Genomic DNA, 23,471 nt, shown 5'->3' with positions numbered 1-23,471 from the left:
AAATACTCAATGGGGCCTCAAAATATTTCAAGGTTAGAATATTTATAGATTCTACAAAAATGGTTTATTTCAATGACAGATTTATAAAGTTCACAATAAATATTTGCATGTATGTGTTTTATTTTTCAATGTTTACAACTTTGTGTGCACATTTGATTAAACAATAAAAAGAAATATACACACATCAAACTTATTTTGTTTTCCTTTCACTGTTGCCTTACATTTTATGTGATTCTATGGCAGTTTTTTATCACAGAAGGTCCTAAAGTTTTGCTTAAAATAACACACTTCCACTAAAATTATTTAATCAAAATGGTACATGATTCTTTCTTCCCCAGACTGGCACTTGTCTGTACATGGGGATTTCGTTCATTTGGCCACAGTTCAGGAGGAACGTCTTTACAACCTGTTTTACTGCGAGGTAGCACCTCAGGAGGAGAAAAGCAAGTCTGCTGAAATGCAACTGAAGGTTTACCACAAAAAACATCATGAAAAACATCAGGGCTGCTCTCAATCGTCCCTTGAGCGATATTGGTATGACTTAAAACATACTTATACTAAATCATTTTCAATAATAACACTTTTTTAATCAAATCAAATTTATTTACTTGAAAAGCGAATATTTTAATTACAGAGACCTTTCCAAGCAGGGTTTATTTTCTGTGTTGCCACTGTTTTAGACATTTTTTGAATTCTTGTACTTTAGGTATAATATTATTGGCTAAAAATAATGAATTATTGTTTGTCAATGTGATTCCTAGAATTTTTGCTGACGTAAATGTCGATATTAAACGTTTTGGAATAGTTAAGTTTTAAGCCTGACGTCAAACCAAACTCGTAAATTGAATGTATTAACTTCTTGTATGACGATTTCTTTCCATTGTTGAAGAATATAGCATCGTCTGCAAATAGTGTTTTATTTGAGTGTTTTTAACTGTGATCTCTTCGATCTCTTGGCAATAATCACATATAGATGCAATGTTATTGTGTCCCAATATTGATCTAATCTTGTTCGCAGCAACATTGTTGTCATACAATGTTTGGACGAGGTATGTTCTGACCCTGTGAGCAGGGAGTCGGTTGGTTGGATTGAGCCCAGCCTTCATTACCATTTGTTTCATCGTGGAGCTGTGTGTGTTAAAACCGACAGGATTTATATTGAAACATCGTTTATGATATATGTTTGTGCTTGTTGACAGCGCATTTGAATACATTTTGTCTGTGTTACGGTTACCTAATTTGCATAGTTCTTACACTATTTTTATATGGAAAAATAGTGCATGGGGGTTTATCATTACTCCGTCATAAGATATGTTTTTAAAGGGAGTAACACAAGTGAGTACATATAACCAGCTTATGATCTAGATTATAAGTATCTTCCATGACCGCTCGTGTAAGATTTCGACCAAACCCGAGCGTAGGGTGTTTTGCGGAAAGGAAGTTTACCGAGATTCCGCAAAACACCCTACGCTCGGGTTGGGATAAACCTTTCTCCCACCTCAGATAAGAAGATCCATTAATTTAACCATGCTAGAAATTCTTATCTTGCCCACGGGCGAAGATAAAATGCCAGTATGGAACTTCTTTTAATTGTTACCACATTGTAATTACCTCCCTTGTTGAAGACTGTCGTCTGTAGCGCATCATGGAAACCTTGTCTTGTGGCAATATTTAGAACCCTAGTTAATTATTTATCGCTTCAAATGTAACCAGAAAACAGTTTTCACGCACCTTTCATGAAATAATGCTTCACTCTTCTTAGAACTATTTAAAGACCGATCAGACCATTTACATACTCTGAATCACTGCTCGAATATCCATGACAACCACAAAATTATCGCATATCCGTACGCAATTATTTTCACTAAGCACAAAAGAGTTCCAGCAAAAAAATACATTTTTACTTAATTTTGTTTAACTGAGGTTTACCGAGTTTCCGCAAAACACCCTACGCTCTGGTCGGAATGAACCTATCTTACACTCTCGGCCATGGAAGATACTTATAATCTTACACGAGCAACCATGGTGGATGCTTTTTCTCAAACCTCAGTTAAAAGAAGTTGATTTTATTTCATGCGCATTGAAAAACATCGCATATAGATAGGTGATAATTTGTGGTTGTCATAGATATGTGCGCAGTGATTCAAAATATGTACATAATCGATTTTTTTTATTTGGATTTTTAATATAACCACAATACAAGTTTTCTATGCTGCTGCAGACGACGGTCTGTACAGTTTGTGATGACTATAAAAAAGTAGTCCCATACGGGTATTTATTTATTTTTGTACGTGGATTTTTAGCATGGCCAAATATTTTTTAGGTTTTATTTAACATGACTCTATTGTCTCTTGTTACAAGATCCGCCCCAAAAAAGGTTTTTATTTAACACGACTGCACTGTCTCATATAACAGGAAAACCTCAAGAAAGAGGATAAATCAACATGTCCTCATGCCAAACATGCCTGCTGTTACAGGATAAGCCCCCCCCCCCATCCCGCCCCCCTCGAAAATAAAGGTTTTTATTTAGTTCAAGAAAGAGGTTTTTATGCAACATGGCCCTAATTGCACTTGTAAAAGGATAACCCCCCCCCCCAACACACACACCCCCACCAAAAAAGGTCTATATTCAACATTGCTACAATATCTCCTTTACCCGAAGCAACCCCAGAAATATTTTAACAAGACCTGAATTTCTCTTAGCAAGGTAGAGGTTTCAGTCAACTTGGCTTCAAAGTAACATGATTATTCCGACCTCACCATGGCAACGAAAACACACAGACCAAACAGACAAGAAGAAATGGACAAAAGAAAAACAACAAGTAACCGCTCAAGAAATGGACAAAAGAAAAACAACAAGTAACCGCTCTTTTTATTGTGATTTTATGTAAAATAATGAACATCTGACAATGTGAGCACAGCATATGTCGTCTTTTTCTCGTCTAAATAAATGGAAATGATTAGAAAAAAGTAACACACTTCTAAAGGGAGTTTCTCACGTTTTTAAGGCTAGTGTAAAGATAGAAGATGTTACTATTAAGAAGTCGCTTTAACTATAAGAAATAAAAGATCTTATTATCAATAATACATGACATGTGCCAGAAAATACTTCATATTTTATTGAAAGTGTAGAATGTGTTTTTTTGAGATTGCATGGCTTTAAGTAGGAGTTGACAAAACATGAATCGCTTTCAAAAACTTGGAAAACACATGAAGTAAGTGAGAAAAGCCCTTTAAGAGACACAGATTATATTTTCAAAACATAAGGAAAGTTTCTCAAACTGTTTCCGATTGAAATCGGAATTTCAATTAAATTGATAACGTGTCTGGAAAAAGAAAGCATGTTACGGAAATTACCGAACTAATCTTTCCATCATGTTACGGAAATTACCGAACACGTCTTTCCATAATGTTACGAAAATTACCGAAATTAGCTTTCCATCATTTTACGGATATTACTGAACTTGTCTTTCCATCATGTGACGGAAATTACCGAATGTATTTTTCTATAGGTCAGAAAATAATTATTTTGTTAAAACCCAGTTTTTTTACTATTCTTGGCGTGGATAGATGTAGTACTGTTCCTATTTCGTATAATTACAATTCAAAACTATGTTAACAGTTTTTCTCTGAACTTTACAAAGCTGAGTCGAAATCAACCAAGAATAGGCGTGGGATAACACTACACTTTCGTCTGATTCAAGAAAATAAGACGATTGCATAAAGACTGTTTGACTTAGATTGCTTTGTCTTTATGGAAACATTATTAAAACTATTATGACCTTCTGTGTCTTTGAAAATGAACGAAAATACGTGACGTTTCTAACACACAAAAATAATTAAGGAAAACATTCTAAACGACCATTGCTATAAAAATAATTTATACATCACCAAAGTTACTAGTATCTAATGGTGAATAAAGTAATTCATTATTCCTCATCCGTTTTCCTATAATCCGACACGAAATCTTTATAATGGGCCCTTGTATATTCACCACAATCGTTAGTGTTAACAAACGACAACTACTCATCTGTATGTAACTTTCTAACACAAGAAAATCCTCCCATACAATCCAATGCCACCAAACTATAATCCCAACATTTCCATCATCGGATTCTGTGCTGCGCCGGCAGCTCCTCCTACTCCTCCTCCCATCCCCCCAAACTCCGGCCCCATCCCGCCCATCCCTCCGCCAGCAGCGCCAAAACCACCCTGGGCGCCCATCCGTCTTTCCATCGCAATCTGCTGTGCATCTGTCATTTCAAATGGGTTAGCTCCCCGTGAACGCCCGACCCCTGGACCGCCTGGACCCCCGGGTCCAGCAGCCGCACCCCCAGGTCCACCTGTGGTCTGCCCGGGCCCCTGATAGCCTGGATCACCTGGTTCCAGGGGCTCTGGTCCTAAGCCAAATAACTGTAGAAAAAAATATCGAAAAGGGTTTAAAGTAGTCAACCAATATAAAAACATTTTTATACTTGGCTTGTGTAGGCATACAGCTCGAGACTTTAGTACATATCACACTCATACACTTTCACTGTATGTGTTCGGTATACTATCAGTACGAAAATTTGTGGGCTACATTTTTGTACTACGTCATCCAGTTGTTCGTACAGTGAACTCGATTAAAGCAAATTGTCGATATCCATGGCAATGTGCAATTTTCGAACTAATATTTTATACATCTCCGAGTAGGATCGTGCAAGTCTTAAATATAGAAGGCTTATCATTATCTTTATCCCACTTTCCAAATTTCCTTACTGATTACATTCAGCCTGGTCAACTAGCGTAAGTGTCGAATCAAAGCACTTGGATTTTGATCTTAAATTTAGTTAAACCTTATATAATATATATAGCCCCTTACGAGTTACAAATACACGTGCATGTATACGGGTATCTGCACACATAAGTACACATATACGTGTAGCTACACATACAAGTACACATCGACATGACACCACACATACAACTACACATCGATATGACACCACGCATACAACTACACATCGACATGACACCACGCATACAACTCTACATCGACACGACACCACACATACAACTACACATTGACATGACACCACACATACAACTACACATCGACATGACACCACACATACAACTACACATCGACATGACACCACGCATACAACTACACATCGACATGACACCACACATACAACCACACATCGACATGACACAACACATACAACTACACATCTACATGACACCACACATACAACTACACATCGACATGACACCACCCATACAACTACACATCGACATGACACAACGCATACAACCACACATCTACATGACACCACGCATACAACTACACATCTTCATGACACCACACATACATCTACACATCTACATGACACCACACATACAACTACACATCGACATGTCACCACGTATACAACTACACATCTACATGGCACCACACATACAACTGCATATCAACATGACACCACGCATACAACTACACATCTACATGACACCACACATACAACTACACATCTACATGACACCACACATACAACTACACATCTACATGACACCACGCATACAACTACACATCTACATGACACCACACATACAACTACACATCGACATGACACCACACATACAACTATACATCGACATGACACCATACATACAACTACACATCGACATGACACCACACATACAACTACACATCGACATGACACCATGCATACAAGTACACATCTACATGACACCACGCATACAACTACACATCTACATGACACCACGCATACAACTACACATCGACATGACACCACGCATACAACTACACATCGACATGACACAACGCATACAACTATACATCTACGTATAACTACACATATACGTATACATCTAAGTGTAGCTATGCATACACGTACAACTTTACGGTCATCTACACATAAAAGTAAACATCTACTTGTAGCTACACATTCACTCACAATTACACGTTGTGATTCTCAACACCTCCTCTACACAGTACAGACAAACCAGTTATATGCAATATAGCGTGATATACCGAAACATTGATTAAAACTACGTATGAAATAACATATAGTTTACTTATGTCGAAATTGGTGTCAGATTCGAGGTTGTTTTGTTTTAGTTACCTCATAAATTCGAATATCAGAACTATATCCAGTAGGTTGAGCTCTTACCATGCACTCAGTAGGGTGTGGGTGAACCACAGCAGTATTTTTATAGTTATCAAACTCTAACCATACTAATATGATATGTAAGTGCTTACCAATAAAGCCATCGACAATTGCGAATAATTACTTTATTCATTTCAAAAATTATCTAAATAATACATATCTGGCACTATTTTATCGAAGATTAAGTGTTCAGTGCGTGTATACCACGTGATAAATAACGTCATAAATGCTACGTCGGAAAGCATTATTTGCTTCGAATAAAGATTTAAAAAAAAACAAGTTCACTATGTTTTCCCCATTTTAAATGAAACCTTCTCCTTCTATACATAATTCAATTTGTGAACGCCAAGATGTTAGGAATAAGTGACAACTTGTGTTTTTGTAATATTTAAGTTTCTACCGAGGAAAAGGACTCTAACCTTTAAAGTTTATCTGACTTTATCACAATCCAGAAACTTTGGCTATTGTATTCGGACTCATGAATACTGGTACCAAAAATGTTTTAATCAAATTCAACATGGTAAACGGGATAACCGGTAAAAACGGTAAAGTGTTAATTTCCAAATAATGTATATATTTATTTAATTTATAAAACATTTCTTTGATTTTTTTGATTAAAAAAATGCCAATATTTTCTGGTTCAAAGTAAAATGTTCTGTATTGATCAAGGGAAAGTAATTACAAATTATTTTAAAAGTAGTTCTGAAAGTTGATATTTTCACTCCTTCTTTTGCTCCTTGTTATTTCACTGATAAAACCCCATATTTCCAAAAGCATGAAAAAACATTTATACCTGCATCATTTCATTCATCATTCGTTGCTCGATCATAAACTGTCTCCGCGAACTCCCACTTGTAGGGGGCGGCAGTCCCCCTAAACCAGCCCCGCCTCTCATTGCGGAAGGATGACCAACTGCGCCACGGGGATGACTACCACGCATGCCTGGTGTGGGTAACATCTTAATCTGTATTCCTAGGGCTCTCTCTGTCGCAGGTACGATTCGCGCCAAGTCAGCGCTATTTGCGATAACGGGATTTACTCCGGAACGCATGAGTTTCTCTGGTGTCAGGCCTATAAGGATTGAAAGAGGGTCAACACCGGGCTTCATATTGTCAAGGAAAATTTGCCTAACTTCACGTCTTGTTTTGGGGTCAGGTCTAATGGGTATTTTACGTGGTTTCGGGGTGGTTATAATTGGTGCTGGAGTCGAAGGCGGATTTAGAAACTTAAGTAATGCAGCAGGATCCATTCCCATCCCGGCCGCGCCACTTCCACCCATTAGGACTGCAAGGTCAGTAGGTTGCGAGCCAGTAACACCAGCCGCAGCTAGAACAGCTTGCCATGCCGCATCAGTAGACGTCATATTCTTCGGTGCAGCTTTCTTAGCTTTCTCAGCTGCAGCCTTCTCAGCTGCAGCCTTCTCAGCTGCAGCCTTCTCTCTGGCCGCTTTATCAGCAGCTGCTCTTTCAGCAATTGCTTTTTCTTCAGCTATCATTGCTGCCTGTATTTCTGCTAACATGCGTGCTTCCTCAGCAGCAGCTTGCTTTTTACGTTCCTCCTCGAGTCGTCGCTTTTCGGCTTCGAGAGCTTTTTGCTTGGCAATTTCAGCCTTCCTTAGTTGTTCCTGTTCAAGCCTTTTCTTCTCTTCAGCTATTGCTTGTTGGCGAGCCAACTCTATTTCTTGCTGTTTTTGAAACTCCAGTTGCATCATTCTTTCTTGCTGAGCCCTCTGGAAAGCTATTTCAGCCTGTCGTTGTCTTTCCTGCCCTGCCTTCAATCTTTCTTTTTCAAGCCTTAACCGTTCTTCTTCCGCAGCCTTTTTCTTTGCAAGTTCAATGGCAGCAAGTCTATCTTGTTCCATTCTTAATCTATCAGCTTGCATCTGCTTTCTCTGTGCCTCCATTAATTGACGCTGGTAAAGTTGTTCCTTTCTCATTGCCTCGATCTCCATCTGCTGTTTTCGAAGCGATAGCTGTTGCTTTTCGTACTCAACCCGTTGCTTTTCAAGCATGAGCTGTCTCTGATGCTCCCGTTTCTGATCTTCGAGCCGCCTTAATTCTTCCCTTTGTTGACGTATGAGTTCCTGAATGTCATTCTGTGCCTTTCTCTCCCTTGCAATCATCTGTAACTCTCGCTGACTTGGTCCAGTATCAACATAAGATGAGACTGACGACTGACCGGTTGTTATTGAGCTGGATACTGATGCGTCAACTGCCGGAACATTTTTGGTACCTACGGATGATACAACGTTTACGGTATCTACTTGGGATACAGCATTTGTCGTTTGTACGGAAGATACAGTTGTTGCGGTATCTGTGAACGATACAACATCTTTAGGAATGCTGGTCGTTGATTGATACACCGGCGTTTCAATAGGCTTGGTCGCTACTGGATCATTTTTGTTTATCAAACTCTTGCCACTTCCATCTACAGTCACTAGCTTTTGTGTGACTTTCTCTCTGGTCTGTACAACATCTGGTGCGGCTTGCGTATCAAAAACCGGCGCACTAATTATTCCAGGAGATATTTGGTCTTTGGCAGTTGCATGAACACCTGCACCAACACCCGCTGTTATTTGTTGATCTGTACCTACAACATCTACTGCCGAACTTGCTTGTGTCTGACCTGCTGTTATTGTGCCAGTCTCGACAGACGTTGACCCAAACGTTTCTGACTGGCCGAAAGACGATGGACCCGATGTGTAAGACATATCGGTCGTTGATTGTTGAGAAGTAGCCACGTTTTGAGAAGCTGATGGTGTTTGTGATTCAAAAGTTGGTCCTCCTAACATATTAACATTACCAGACAAAAGGTCTGCAAGGCTAATGGTAGGTGACTGGGCTCCCATATCCATTCCCGATTGTTGGAAATTGCCCATGAATGTCCCGTAGTCTGTTTGAGGTGGTTCAGGTTGAGGGTTAGCGCCCATCATCCCCTGGGCTGTCAAAAACTGCTGCATCGCCGCCATGTCGATATTTTGATTTCCCTGATAACCTTGACCTTGCATCGGAGCAAATGCATTATTTGCGTTTCCATCGGCGTTAGCCGCCATGAATTGCTCCAATGCCATCATCTCATTTTGTGCAGCTTGGGTTGCACTGCTAGCCGATTGTTGGGAAGCAGCGGTGGAATCCTGCGCGCCAGACATGCTCGGCTGTAAGTACTGATCCATTGCTGCATCTCCTAGTGTACCCTGTGTTCCCTGTGAATCCATTTGTTCTGAAGTATTTTGCAAGAAAGAACCAGCTCCTGTCTGTGTGTTACTTTCAACAGTAACTTGTGAAGACCCTTGTAGTTTGCTAGCACCTACCCCCATACCCTGGTCGCCCATTTGATCGATGACACCGTGGTTGATAAAATTCTGCAAAGCTCCTAAGTCACCTCCGAATAAACCAAGCAGAGGATCGTTCTCCATAGCCGCAAGCTCTTGTTGTGTAAACTCCAGAGAGGCTGTCCCATTTGTTGCCACATCAGCCATAATTCCTGATGGTACAGTGTAAGAAGGTTCAGTCGCTTTAGTTGACGATGAAGTTTCAAGCATTGTTTCAATTTGTGCATTTCCTGTGAGAGATGGTAACTGACCAGTGTTTGTCATGCCTAACGAACCAGTCATATATGCATCAAGTTGTTCTGCAGTCAAAGATGATGGACCAGACTGAGCAAAAGCTTCAGGACCAGGATTGGTACCCTTCCCCTGATTAGATCCGTCAGACAGTCCGCCAAACATTCCCATAAAGTTCATAGACGACTGCGAAGAGGCTTGTGACATTGAAGAGGACGAAGAGCCTGAACCTGAGTTACCCTTGCGTTCAATAACGGGCCCGGTATTAGTTGCTTCCAAGAGGATTGTTTCAAACGGATTTGGCTTGTCCACTGGTGAATAATGTGTTTCTGGAAGGGGTGGATACTGTGTACCAGATATGGGTGGGTATTGTAGGGTTTTCATGGTAACTTTATCCGGGTTGTGCCCTTGGGTGTTCGTTCGATCACTTTTAAGAGAAGCGTCAGTTCTTGAAGGACCATCAATAACCTTGGTTTTCGTTTCTATTACATCAAACATACCTTGTTTAAAATTTAAGTTTTGTGCATTTTGTAAAGGCTGGTTCTGAGAATCGTATGTCTTTGTCTGTTCTGGTAGACCCATGAGATTTGGCTCGATCGATTGTGACGAGAAATCACCAACTTGGGCGGAATCGGGTCGCACTTCAACAACCTGCTGAGTCGGATTGGGCGGCGCCGCTTTACCGAGTTGTGCGGGATATAAGGGGTCAGAAAGCGTCCCAGTTGGTTCCGTGGACGCCCCTAAACCTTTTGACTGTTGTTCCATGTTAAGAATGGTCATCATATGTTCTAATGTCATGCCTGCCATACCAATATCGACTGGTGTCTCTATTGGAGCCGGAGTGGTAGCTGGCTTCACTGAAGAACATAAGAAGAATGTATTTGAATAATACATAAAGAATCAGTTTAAACAGATACATTTTGCAAAAATGAATGTATCCTGTTACAAGATCACAACTGCAGTTTAAATGTTTGGAACCTCCTAACATAAAGCTACACTATTGTTCGCTGTATCAAATATCATGCTCATATTTTGTCAGCTACAAACTGAACTTTATCAAATTTTAATTGTTTGGCGTTTAAACAGAGGCAAGACCAACTATATAAAACTGACAATACAGTAAAAAGACTATGGAACTCATTAGTAGAAATTATAGCAAATTCCATGTTTAGAACGACACAACCTGGACCCAAGTGACACTAACAGAGAAATAAAGTGCAAACAACACAGGATGGCCACACAGACAGGCATCCAAAAAGCTTTATTAACAAACATTGAGTTACCCCCTTTGGACGGTCAGTGAAACATTGGGTTTCCCGCTTCGGACGGTCAGTGAAACATTGGGGTTACCCCCTTTAAGCGGTCAGTGAAACATTGGGGTTATCCCCTTTGGACGGTCAGTGAAACATTGGGGTTACCCCCTTTCCCCTTTGGGCAGTCAGTGAAACATTGGGGTTACCCCCTTTGGACGGTCAGTGAAACATTGGGGTTACCCCCTTTGAAACACATGTTTATTTAAACGCTTACTCTTAGGTTTAGTGGTTGTAGATGTAGTCGGTTGTGATTGCGAGGGAGCTCCTATAAGGTCCTCTATACTGATTCCAACGGCCTGGAGGCTGGTCATGTCCAAACCTGTACCTTGGAGAAGTTTTTCTAACTCTGATGCCTGGGGAGATTTAGGAGACTCAGGCTTGGTTGGTTGTGGTTTTGTCATTTGTTGCTTGGATGGAATATCCGACTCTGTCTGCGCTGTGTTCATGTCATAGCCGAACATGTTAAGATCCTGTCCAAACATACTCTGATCCAAACCACCAATCGTCTGTTCTTGTTGTTGTCCTGGGGTGTTGGACATTAAACTGCCATCAGTAAACTGTCCCTGTTGATTCTGCGGCTTTAGGAAATCCATTGTTCCTGTCATACTTGATTCACCGAATGCAATTGCAACACTTTGTTGCTGCTGTTGAGCCTTGTTTGGTGCCCCTTTTGGTTTCCCTGTTGATGCACCGGGGCTAAGAGGGTTATCCCCAATAACGCCCATTGCTTCACCCAGCTGCCTGATAAGCTGCTCCCTTGACTTCTGTTCGGCGGGGTCAAGTTGGGCATCAGTCACAGAGGGCTGGGCACCTGCACCTTTGATTAAATTAAATCTTACTTATATAGACACACTTACTATGTGCAACAATCAACAAGATGCTTATAACGAGTACTACCGTGATAAATGATATATGATAATTACACATGTTTCTATACATAGAAACATTTTACTTTTACAGCCAACACTTGTGAAACTCAATTTCAGAATGGAGTTTAGTATCGAATATATTTTAAGATTGCTCTCCATTAGTGTACGAAACATTTTCGTCAGTCAGTGCACGGTAGGTGAAGTCGAAATGAGATTAATTAGGACAATTTATTTCCAGTGCAAAACAAATGCTTTTAAGATAACATTACGTAGAGTAACTTCGACTGTATCGACGTCACATACATGTTACTTTAATAAAACGACATAAAACGACATTTAACTAACCAAAATCATCGTTTTATCAGTTCAGAGGTATTCCACATATTCATTGGTATATATGAATGCTTCAACTTCAATTCCTTTAACGGCATGTGCAATGTTCGGATCGCGAATCAGCATGTATTAAAATAAGTTGTACTAGATTATCTAGATATTGTTTCTATTGTGTCAGCAGACCAGGAAAACCTTCAACATTTCAAAAACTGATTATTTACAATTTTGTTAATATATGGTTGTCATTAGCGTTTTACGTTAGAAAGTAATTTAACGTATGGACTATGAAGTGATTATTTTTTCCCTCGTTTTTAGGACGTATAATGATATGTTGTCAGCAAAAATTGGCTCATACCAAGACAAAAAAATGTATAAACGGTAATTATGTGAGAGTGCAGCTTTAACAAAAACAAAAAACAACCGGTTGTATACAGTTGACTACTGAATACAGTGGATACTCGCTATGTCTAACTCTGTTATCTCGATGTTCTGATTTTGTCGAACTTTTTTCGAATGTATTGGGTTTGGTTCGACATGTGTTGTATTTGTTATATCGAGTGTTCGTTATCTCGAAGTATTTCCCGAGGTACCGACGGTTTAGACATAGCGAGTTTCGACAGTATGTCATGCGTATCGCCTGACCTACCCAGAATGGAAGAAAGAATCGACGGCATAGAGCTAGCGGCGTCCGCCGGGGAGGAGCCTACAGCTTCCAGGTCAGTGGTGTCCAGGTTCCTGGTTGGGTGGTCAAGATTCGCCTGAAATGAAAGGCGGTTAAATGGCATCAGTTTCTACAAATAGGCTTGTCGCTTTATCGTGTCAGTCGCCGTTGAATGGTGATGATTGGTGACCCCATACAATATGGGCATCATTTAACAGGGTGATGCTTGCTGATCAATAATATGTAAAATAAATAACTGAAATCATGATAGATAAATCAACGACTTTTAAATATGTGTTCTTTATTTGAACTGAAATAGACTGTTAAACGCTAAAAAAGCAAACTGGTTTATAATACTGTTTTCATAACTGTGTTCCTATTGTTTCTTCACTTATAACGCTGAAGTAATATAGGGTCACCAGGCCTAGAAAAATCACATACATGTAATTATATATCGAATACCTTAAGTTAATATTGGTTTGATTTTTCTTAAATCATATTATTGATATGTCAGTGTTAGCCGCCTAGATCACATTATACATGTGATATAATTTGATTTATACGTCAATGTTGGACCGCTTGGTCAATATTCGCCTTACATAATTAGTCAGAGATCGACCGCTTATTCAATCAAGTAAGTATATTCCAAGATACACTTATAATATATTATGTGTATACAAATAGCCATACGTATAGAATGTCAACAATGTTACAATACACCGTTTCTGTGCCTCTCTTGTTTCCTGTATCATATATTGTGTAAATGTATCTTCATGTAATCCAATACAGTCTAACCCGGTTGGCTCGAACTCCAAGGGACCGGCGAAAGTATCTCGAGCCGCGGAAAATTCGAGCTAAGCGGAAATGCGTAGTTTTAGTATAAAGAAAGCGGTCCTTTATATCCAGTTCGAGCCAACGGGGAATTCGAGTCAAGCGAGTTCGAGCCAACGGGGTTCGATTATATCAAATTAAACATAAAGCACTATGTTGAAATTACTCAAATGTTATTTTATAGCGCTAAGAACATTTACACCATCAGGGTTTTTTATGATGTACAATACATATAAAGATTCAATTTGATCTGATACACCCTAAATATGGATAGTTCGTATGTTAAATATAGCTAAAACCTTACACTTAAATTGATCATACATTGTGTATTATATAAACCGACTCAATAATAAGCGTAACCATTGATAGCTGATAAGGGTATTTTCATTATTTCAAATACTTATACAAAGAAAACAAAATGATTTTATGATGATAAATGCATATATATATATATATATATATCTTAGATCGAATTTTCATCATGTTAAAACCATACATTAGAAACTCGCTTTGCCAAACTCTGTCATCTCGATGTCCTGGTTATGGCGAATTTTTTTCGAATGTGTTGGGTTTAGTTCGACATGTTTGTATTTCGGTTATATCGAATGTTTGTTATCTCGCATTTCCCGCGGTCTCAACGACTTGGACGATACGTCATAGCGAGTTTTGACTGTATTTAATACCATATACCTGTCCAGACAGCATCTGCTCGGCAGTTGGTTGATAACCAAACCGGGACAGACTTCCGCTCGCACTGCGGATATCCGCCTGGGTGTCGAACGATGACTCTCCCATCGATGTGCCTGCAACAAAAGGCTAGATCTGAGGGGGCTTATATCTTAAGTTTTGTAACTATTGATAAATGTTACGTTAAGTGTGAACAGGTTATGAGCGAAAAAGCATAAATAATACAAAGATAAGTATTCAAACATTCACTACATGAGCACCTGAAGATGATTCAAACCTTCAGTTCAAGATAATTCAAAATTTAATTTCCAAATAATGTCAAGATAATTCAAACACTCACTACGAGATAATGCAAAATTTCTCTACAAAAAATAGCTTTTACTTCAATATAATATAAACCTTGACTTCAAGATGTTTCAAACAATTGCTACAAAATAATCAAAATACTCTCCACTGACTGTTCTTTTCAATAAAATTAACCATTAACCTCACTTCTACCTTTAGATCCAACCAGATAGTCGATATTTTTACCACTATCCCGTGAGATTATAAGTATCTTCCATGGCCGAGAGTGTATGATAGGGTTATACAAACCGGAGCGTAGGGTGTTTTGCGGGACCTCGGTAAACCTCGTTTCCGCAAAACACACTAAGCTCGGGTTGGGATGAACCTATCTTACACTAGCGGATATGGTAGATGCCTTTTCTCCAACCAGTTAAACAAAATAAAGTGATAAAAGTTGGGGTTTTTCGCTGGAACTCTTTTGTGCATAGTGAAAATAAATGCGTATAGACATGTGATAATTTGGGGTTGTTATGGATATGTGCGAAGTGTTTCAGATTATGTTAATAGTCAAATCTTTCTTTAAATAGTTCTGAGGAGAGTACAGCATTATTTCTTGAACGGAGCGTGAACATTTTTATGGTGCCATTTGAAGCGAGAAATAATTAATTAGGATTCTAAATATTGCCACAAGCCAAGGTTTCATGATACTACAGACGGCGGTCCTCAACAAGGGAGGTAATTGTGTGATGACAATAAAAAAAAAGAGTTTCATACGGGTACTTGTTTTAGTTCTGCCCATGAGCAAGATTATAAGTGACTTTAAGTATCTTCCATGATTCATTGTCTAGTGGACCTCTACAAAGATTGTTCAAATTATGGCCTTGGGGTCAAAATTGGCTCCGCCCCGGGGGTCATGGGTATACTTGATATGTTTATAGTTAAAACTTCAAAAATCTTCTCCTCTTAACTTACTTGGACTAGAGCTTAGATATTTGGCATGATTCATCGTCTAGTAGACCTCTACAAAGATTGTTCAAATTATGGCCTTGGGGTCAAAATTGGCCCCGCCCGGGGAGGGGGGGGGGTTAGGGTATTCTCTATATGTTTATAGTTAAAACTTCAGAAATCTTCTCCTCTTAACTTACTTGGACTAGAGCTTAGATATTTGGCATGATTCATCGTCTAGTGGACCTCTACAAAGATTGTTCAAATTATGGCCCTGGGGTCAAAATTGGCCCCGCCCCTGGGTGGTCATGGGTTTTCTCTATATGTTTATATTAAAAAAAAATCAAAAATCTCCTCTGAACTTACGTTGCTTAGAGCTTAGATATTTGGCTTGATTCATCGTCTAGTGGACTTCTACAAAGATTGTTCAAATTATGGCTTTGGGGTCAAAATTGGCCCCGCCCCGGGGGGTTAGGGTATTCTCTATATGTTTCTAGTTAAAACTTCAAAAATCTTCTCCTCTGAACTTACTTGAACTAGAGCTTAGATATTTGGCATGATTCATCGTCTAGTGGACCTCTACAAAGATTGTTCAAATTATGGCCTTGGGGTCAAAATTGGCCCCGCCCCGGGGCCTTAGATATTTGGCATGATTCATCGTCTAGTGGACCTCTACAAAGTTTGTTCAAATTATGGCCCTGGGGTCAAAATTGGCCACACCCCGGGGCTGATGGGTTTTCTCTATATGTGTTATAGTGAAAACTTAAAAAATCTTCTCCGAACTCACAAAGACAAGTAACGTCTTAACTTAAACTGGATAACATATTTAGTACACATACCAATTTTCAATATGGGCCACATACAACAATTAATAACAAATATACATATATAGATACACACGTAAAATCAAGTAGTGACAAGAGCTTAGATATTTGGCATGATATATCATCTAGTTGACTTGTACCAATATTGTTCAATCTTTGGCCCTGGGGTCAAAAAATGGCCCCACCCGGGCGGTCATGGGTTTCCATATATATGTATAAGATGAAAACTTATAAAATCTTCTTCTCCGAAACCAAAAGGCGAAGGCCTTAGATATTTGGTATGAAGCATTGTTTATCGGACCACTATTAAGATTGTTCAAACTTTAGCCCTGGGGTCAAAATTGGCCACAACCCGTGTTCATAGGCTTAGGTTTTCAATATTTTTATATAGTCTTATATAATAAAACTTTAAAAATCCTCTTCTCCAAAATATAAGACCTAGAGCTTTCATATTTGGTATATAGTGTAACCTAGTGGACCTACACCAAAGGTATTCAAATGATTGTCCTGGGGTCAAATTGTATGTTTAGTAATTTAGGGCATATTTGATTGTCATTTGAATATGAAGATGGTTGACTGCCGACCTGGTACAAATGTACAAAATGGTCATGTTAATTACAAAAACGTGTATTCCTGTGGTTGTAAAGCTGTCATATGTAGACAACAAATCAGTATAAAAGAGATGATTTGGGATGTGAAAACAGAGTTGGGATAGGCAAGGCGAGGAGAGCGGCCTTGGGTCCTTAATGGACGGCAGTTAGGATGCGGGATTACCTTAAATGTCATGCTGTATTATATACTGATTATTATACTTAGAAAGAACGCGGAACAATAAAGACTTAGAACACTTGAACAGTTGTTGGTTGGTTACTGAACGAACTATCACGAAAGTTAAGTGAACGGTAGCGTTACGTGACACGTAAAAGTTTGGCGCCTGCTGACCGAAGATATTCAAGAACAGGGTTGACGTGGAACACAACTGCGAAGTACTTATGACTATTGGATCACATTTGATATGAAGAAGAAAAAGGTACATGATGACAACTGCGGTTCGAGTGACTTTGGACATTGCAGCGCGACCAGGCCACGGGACAAAAGTTAGTGACGTTTTATTACTTTGTATTTCTTGCCTAGATATGACATGTGTTGCTATAATTTTGGGATATTTAACAGGGCAAAATTTTAAAGTTTTGGATAATAAATGCAATCAGAGCAAAGCTGTTTTTTTGAAAGAACCCCTAAGTAATCTAATTTCTGACTTAACAACGTTCCACATTATTAAGTACAATAAAACCATTTGATTTAAATAAGAATAAACTAAAGAATGAGTATTTAAGGTAACAAAGATAAAAATATTGAGAAATTCGATAAAAAAAAGTAAAACAGGTGTGAAAAAAACGTTGTTAAATGCAAACGAAGCATCATTTAAGTACATTATTGAATAACTAGATGAAAAAGAAAACTAAGTCATTTAAGGACATTAATTGAATAATTAACATGGAAAGAAATGTAATTAAAAGAATTTGAGTAAACTTATTTAGCAGGTCTAGCATTAATGAAAGTTGCATAAATACAAAAAAAAATAATGACTTATACTCAGGGTTTAGTGCAAACACTGAAGATAATACAAAATGAAATATTATTTATGTCGAAGAAGGAGACAAATGGCAGGTTTCATTACTTCAGTTGTCATGTAACTGTAAATAATTGTCAAACACATCAGATAGGTAAATGAATGCAATGTTACCTGTAATTAACTTGACATTAATGATATGAAATCATTAAAATTAAGTAAGTTTATAGTCTTGTAAATAATTGTAGTATTTTGTCAATATATCATTTTATATAATTTTGAGTAAATTGGTGATGGTTTTAAAGTTGTAAAAATCATATAAATAAATCATTGTTTGGATCATAGTAAGGTCTCGGAGAAAAAGCGTGCAAAACGAAAAGTAATTTCTAAGATGTCATTATAAAAGTGTATCGCCTGAATACGGGAAGTAATTTTCAATTTCGAAATCACTAATTAAATTGTTTGTTAGGTAATAAGTAATCTAATTAAATTATTTAAGTAACTCACAGATTAGTTTGGTAAAACTAATGAATCAATTATAAAGTTGTAAGTTATCCGATGATAAGCATGATGGTAACATGTTAAGCTAGAGTTTAGCTTTCTTATAACTATGAAGATGTACAAAGTTGTACAAAGATAAACAAAGATAGTGGTCAAGAAAGACCAGGTTTCTTAAAAGTGATTGGAGATGATACGTTCAAGATATTGAATTTCAACAAAATTGTTGGACTCCTGTGAAGTCACATTAGGGTGTGAGTTATTTAATAAATTAATTGAATCACTTATGTATTAGTTTTCTTAAAATAATGGAATAATTATGAGATTAAAAGTTGTCAAATGATAAACATACCGAATCTTCAATCTTGTTCGAAATATCTGTTAGACATCTGCTGATAAGCAGGACAGAACGGAAGTAATGCACATGTTGAATAAATGGGTGTTTTAGTGTGGTAAAGCTAACATATAAGCTTTGTAAAATATTGCATAAAAAAGGTTCTTAATAAAATAAAATGTTGTTCATGAAAACAAAACGTTTCAAAAAAAACAAACTTAGGTCAAACATTCATTAAATCAAACATACGAATACTTACGCACAGATACATTAATTAATTATAAATGGGGCCACTTTCAAAATATAAGCCTGCTTGAAAATACTAAGTTCATGGTAATAGCAACACCTATGTCAATGAAAGGTTTTTAGAAGTACAGGTAATATGTCACGTGATACGAACAGTCAATGTCAACATACTTCCTCAGCGGATATCGAGATAATATACCTAGTGGCGATATTGTGTTAAGTGGTCATCGGGGTTTCATAAAGGATCGAACTATATTCTGGTATTGCGTATGTGATGTGCTAACCAATTGGTTACACTTCGGAATATCCAGAGGAGCTAAGCACACATTCTCGTATGACCTGTGCTCGGCTTGACGTCACATGATCAAGTCTTTAGGACCGTGATGATTCCTGTGTGATGGACAACACCAACTTGAGATCGTTAGCATCTTCAATAACATGAACACTTGCACACATCTATCTAAGTACACTTCAAGAATTAGCAGTCGTATAATGGCAGAATATTTCGAGTCGGTGGGGACATTCTACAATCAAACAACCCCTTGGCTATAAACTCTACATCTACAACAACACGGCAGCAGCAACAACAACAACGATGATTCCCTGTCTTCAGAATGATAACATGAAAAGCAGCGCTACATAAAACATTGACTAAATACCAAATTTGACAACAGTACTGTCAGTGTTAATTACTTGTACTCAATCTGCAGTGTTATTTTCTAATTGTTAACTATTTTTATTAATTACATGAGGGCTAATTACCAATTAGTCTATATTATGTCAGACATTTGAAAAATAACGTGTCAATTTACTTTCTATTGCTTACGAAAAGAAAATCTTGCATTAAAAAGGGACGGTATCTTTACAATTTGATATCATTGTTTGGGATTTAGGCACAGATTTTCTTTTGCGTATTTTTTGTCGGAAATACAACTTGATCATCATTGTTTGAGATTTAGGCACAGATTTTCTTTTGCGTATCTTTTTTTGTCGGAATTACTTTTTTTTTAATTTACCTGTTTGGGGTTGAGAAACATATTTTCTTACGATTTTATTTATCTATTCAATTATAACCATTGTTTGGGGTTGACACAAAGATTTTCTTAAAAATCTTGATAAAAAATGGACGAATGTCACGTAACAGAGTTACTATAGAATGTGACGTAATACGTTATATTTAAGATATAATTAAGATTTAATTAAATGAATATGTGTCTACATACTGTATGTTTAGTAATGTAGGGCATATTTGATTGTCATTTGAATATGAAGATGGTTGACTGCCGACCTGGTACAAATGTACAAAATGGTCATGTTAATTACAAAAACGTGTATTCCTGTGGTTGTAAAGCTGTCATATGTAGACAACAAATCAGTATAAAAGAGATGATTTGGGATGTGAAAACAGAGTTGGGATAGGCAAGGCGAGGAGAGCGGCCTTGGGTCCTTAATGACGGCAGTTAGGATGCGGGATTACCTTAAATGTCATGCTGTATTATATACTGATTATTATACTTAGAAAGAACGCGGAACAATAAAGACTTAGAACACTTGAACAGTTGTTGGTTGGTTACTGAACGAACTATCACGAAAGTTAAGTGAACGGTAGCGTTACGTGACAACTTGATATGTAGCATCCTTACATGGTCCTCTCTCAACTTTGTTCAAATGGTTTTGTTTGGCCCCTTTTACGGGTCACCAGAGCAAAAAATAGAAAAACCTTTAAACAACTTGATCTTATTAACTGCTTGATGGATCTTCAAGTCTGAAGCATCCTAGCATGGGCCTCTGTCAGGTCTTTTCAAATAATTTTGTTTGGCCCCTTTTAAGGGCCACCAGAGCTAAAATTAGTAAAAAATACTTAACATTTTCTTCGCATGAACCCCTTGATAGATCTTCAGCAAATTTGGTTTGAAGTGTCCTTGCATGGACCTCTCTTAAATTTGTTCACATAATTTTGTTTGGCCCGGTTGCCATGGCAACCTAAAGGAAATGTCAACAATTGGTTATAATCATCTTCTTCTCCTAAACCGCTTTGACAATTTTGATGAAACTTCATAGGAATGATCCTTAGTTGGTGCTGTTTCAAAATTGTTCAAAGAAATTAATTCCATGTAGAACTCTGGTTTACATGGCAACCTAAAGGAAAAGTGTCAACAATTGGTTACAATCATATTCTTCTCCTAAACCGCTTGGCTAATTTTGATGAAACTTCATAGGAATGATCCTTGGTTGGTGCTTTTTCAAAATTGTTCAAAAAAATTAATTCCATGCAGAACTCTGGTTGCCATGGCAACCTGAAGGAAAATATAGGCTGTCGTGTCCGCGCTGTGACTTTCTCTTATATGGACAGATTTTAAAATGACTTGCCATATGTTTTCGACATACCAAGAAAATGTGTCGTGTGCAAGACCCATGTCCCTACCTCTAAGGTAAAAGATACACTAAGTGTTTATTCACAATGGAATGCTGAATATGAGGACATAGAGAGTGTTGGGTGTCATTTAGTATGATTGTTTTTTTTTCTATGCTCAGAGGCAATTTAATATAACTTGCAATATGTATTTGACACATAAAGGCAAGATCAACTTTTTATGTACTTGTTCATAGATCAATGTCACATTGGGGGGCATTTGTCACATACTTTGACAGCTCTTGTTCAATATTCTTTGAGAAACAAGCTATATTAATAACAAAGGTTAAACTCTTTTACTCAGGTGAGCGATTTAGGCCATCATGGCCCTCTTGTTTCTCAGCTACGACCACACAATAGGGGAGACAAGTGCTTTTTCAAAAAAGCAATCTCTAGTTATATTTAAGTTCAAAATTTGATTTTTGATGCATTTTTCTTAAACTGTTAGTAACCATTAGTAACAGTATAAGCCATAAAACATTAATTTTCGAACGGAAATATGAAAATCTACAATCTGATTTTTTTTACAGCAATCTTTATCATTGGTTTGCAGATATTTACACAAATTTTGCTCTTTCCAAGACAAAAAAATAAAAAAATGGTATATCTGTGAGAGTGCAGCTTTAGTTGTCAAACTTATCCCTATAATTGAGGTGAGTGAGACAATTTCTTTACAGAACATTGAAAAGGGCATGTCATGGAGAATCTTCACTCTGCTAACACACTGCTTAATTCTGTTGAAGGAAGTTATATTATCGCTAAAAGTGTGCCAAAACTTCCGAAATTGAATCCGAGGAAGTACAAAAACTGTTTGGAGAAAACTTCAAAAAATGAAGGTTTGGAAGTTCAGAATATCAAAACCTGGTGTCAAAGTTACTAAAATTTAATGTCCTCATGTTTAATAAGACTTGAAGTAAAAAAAATTTGAACACAATTTTGTGAAATTTGCAAGTTTTAATAACAAATTATTCAGTAATAAAAGTATTTAGTTTGAGAATAGTGTAAAATTCTTAGAGTTTAAGAGGCATCATATTGTTACTTCCATAAATCAGAGGAAACTCGCTGCTTCCAATCTTGATGTCAAGGATGTTCATAGTTTCAAATTCTAAATGGAAGCCTTGACTTACACCTGTTTGCCAAACACGCTTGTTAGTTATTATATATAAGTATACATCGAAGGAACGGTCAATGTTGTCAGTCCATATAGTTGCTTCATGCTTCAGTCAGTTTCCATCATCCCTGCTATCTTCTTTTGAGCGAAATTAAAAGCTCCCTTTAAAAAACACTCTGGGGAGTCTTGGAGGGAACCTTTAGGGTCAATTGTTCAGAACTTTGCTATTTAACCCTTTGCATGCTGGGTAAATTGTCGTCTGCTCAAAAATGTTGTCTGGTTTATTCTAAATTTCTTTCAATTTACTCAAAAAACTTTGAGGATATATTGACTGAGTGGCAAACAGCTTGGAACCTGACCAACTTGGCGCCTGGTCTGGTTCAAAGCTGTAAAATTGCAAAGCCTTTAAAATCGCCATCAGCAGCCTAAGGGTTAAAGTTAACAATGTTGTTAATTTGTTCATTGTTAACTGGATTGTTGTTCACTTTCATATCTTTGATTACAGAGTTATTGCCCTTTGTTACTTATTTCTTGTCCGGATACTCTGAATGTTTCATAGACACACATGAGATTTGCAGTACTTTTTCCACATGTAAAGACAACTGAAGCAGCTACGCTTGCTTTATTTTGATATATCAGCATTTAAAAGGTAACAAGATGCCGTTAACAATGTTTGTTAACTTTTTCAATACTCTGAATATACTTTTATGTGGTAAATTGAGTTGAGATTGAGATTGAGATTCGACTTAATATTTTATTATTGTTATATTGGGTGCAGGTAGTAAACTTCTCACATTTTTTTCCACTGCAATT

At 37.6% G+C, this 23,471-nt stretch overlaps 1 protein-coding gene across 1 annotated transcript; it reads right to left on the bottom strand.

Moving 5' to 3' along the window:
* Positions 1–2,866: 2,866 nt before the first annotated feature.
* On the bottom strand, positions 2,867–14,541 carry LOC128240512 (serine-rich adhesin for platelets-like). The gene is made up of 5 exons (XM_052957166.1): positions 14,433–14,541; positions 12,897–13,008; positions 11,263–11,865; positions 6,967–10,592; positions 2,867–4,413 (listed from the first exon to the last, which is right to left on the bottom strand). Exons 1-5 carry the CDS (start codon positions 14,535–14,537, stop codon positions 4,087–4,089), a joined length of 4,773 nt encoding a protein of 1,590 aa, XP_052813126.1. The 5' UTR covers positions 14,538–14,541; the 3' UTR covers positions 2,867–4,086.
* Between the last annotated feature and the right edge of the window lie 8,930 nt (positions 14,542–23,471).

The sequence above is a fragment of the Mya arenaria genome, chromosome 7, assembly GCF_026914265.1.
Source record: "Mya arenaria isolate MELC-2E11 chromosome 7, ASM2691426v1".
In the NCBI taxonomy this organism is placed as follows: domain Eukaryota; kingdom Metazoa; phylum Mollusca; class Bivalvia; order Myida; family Myidae; genus Mya; species Mya arenaria.
This window is presented reverse-complemented; position numbering and strand designations above follow the sequence as displayed.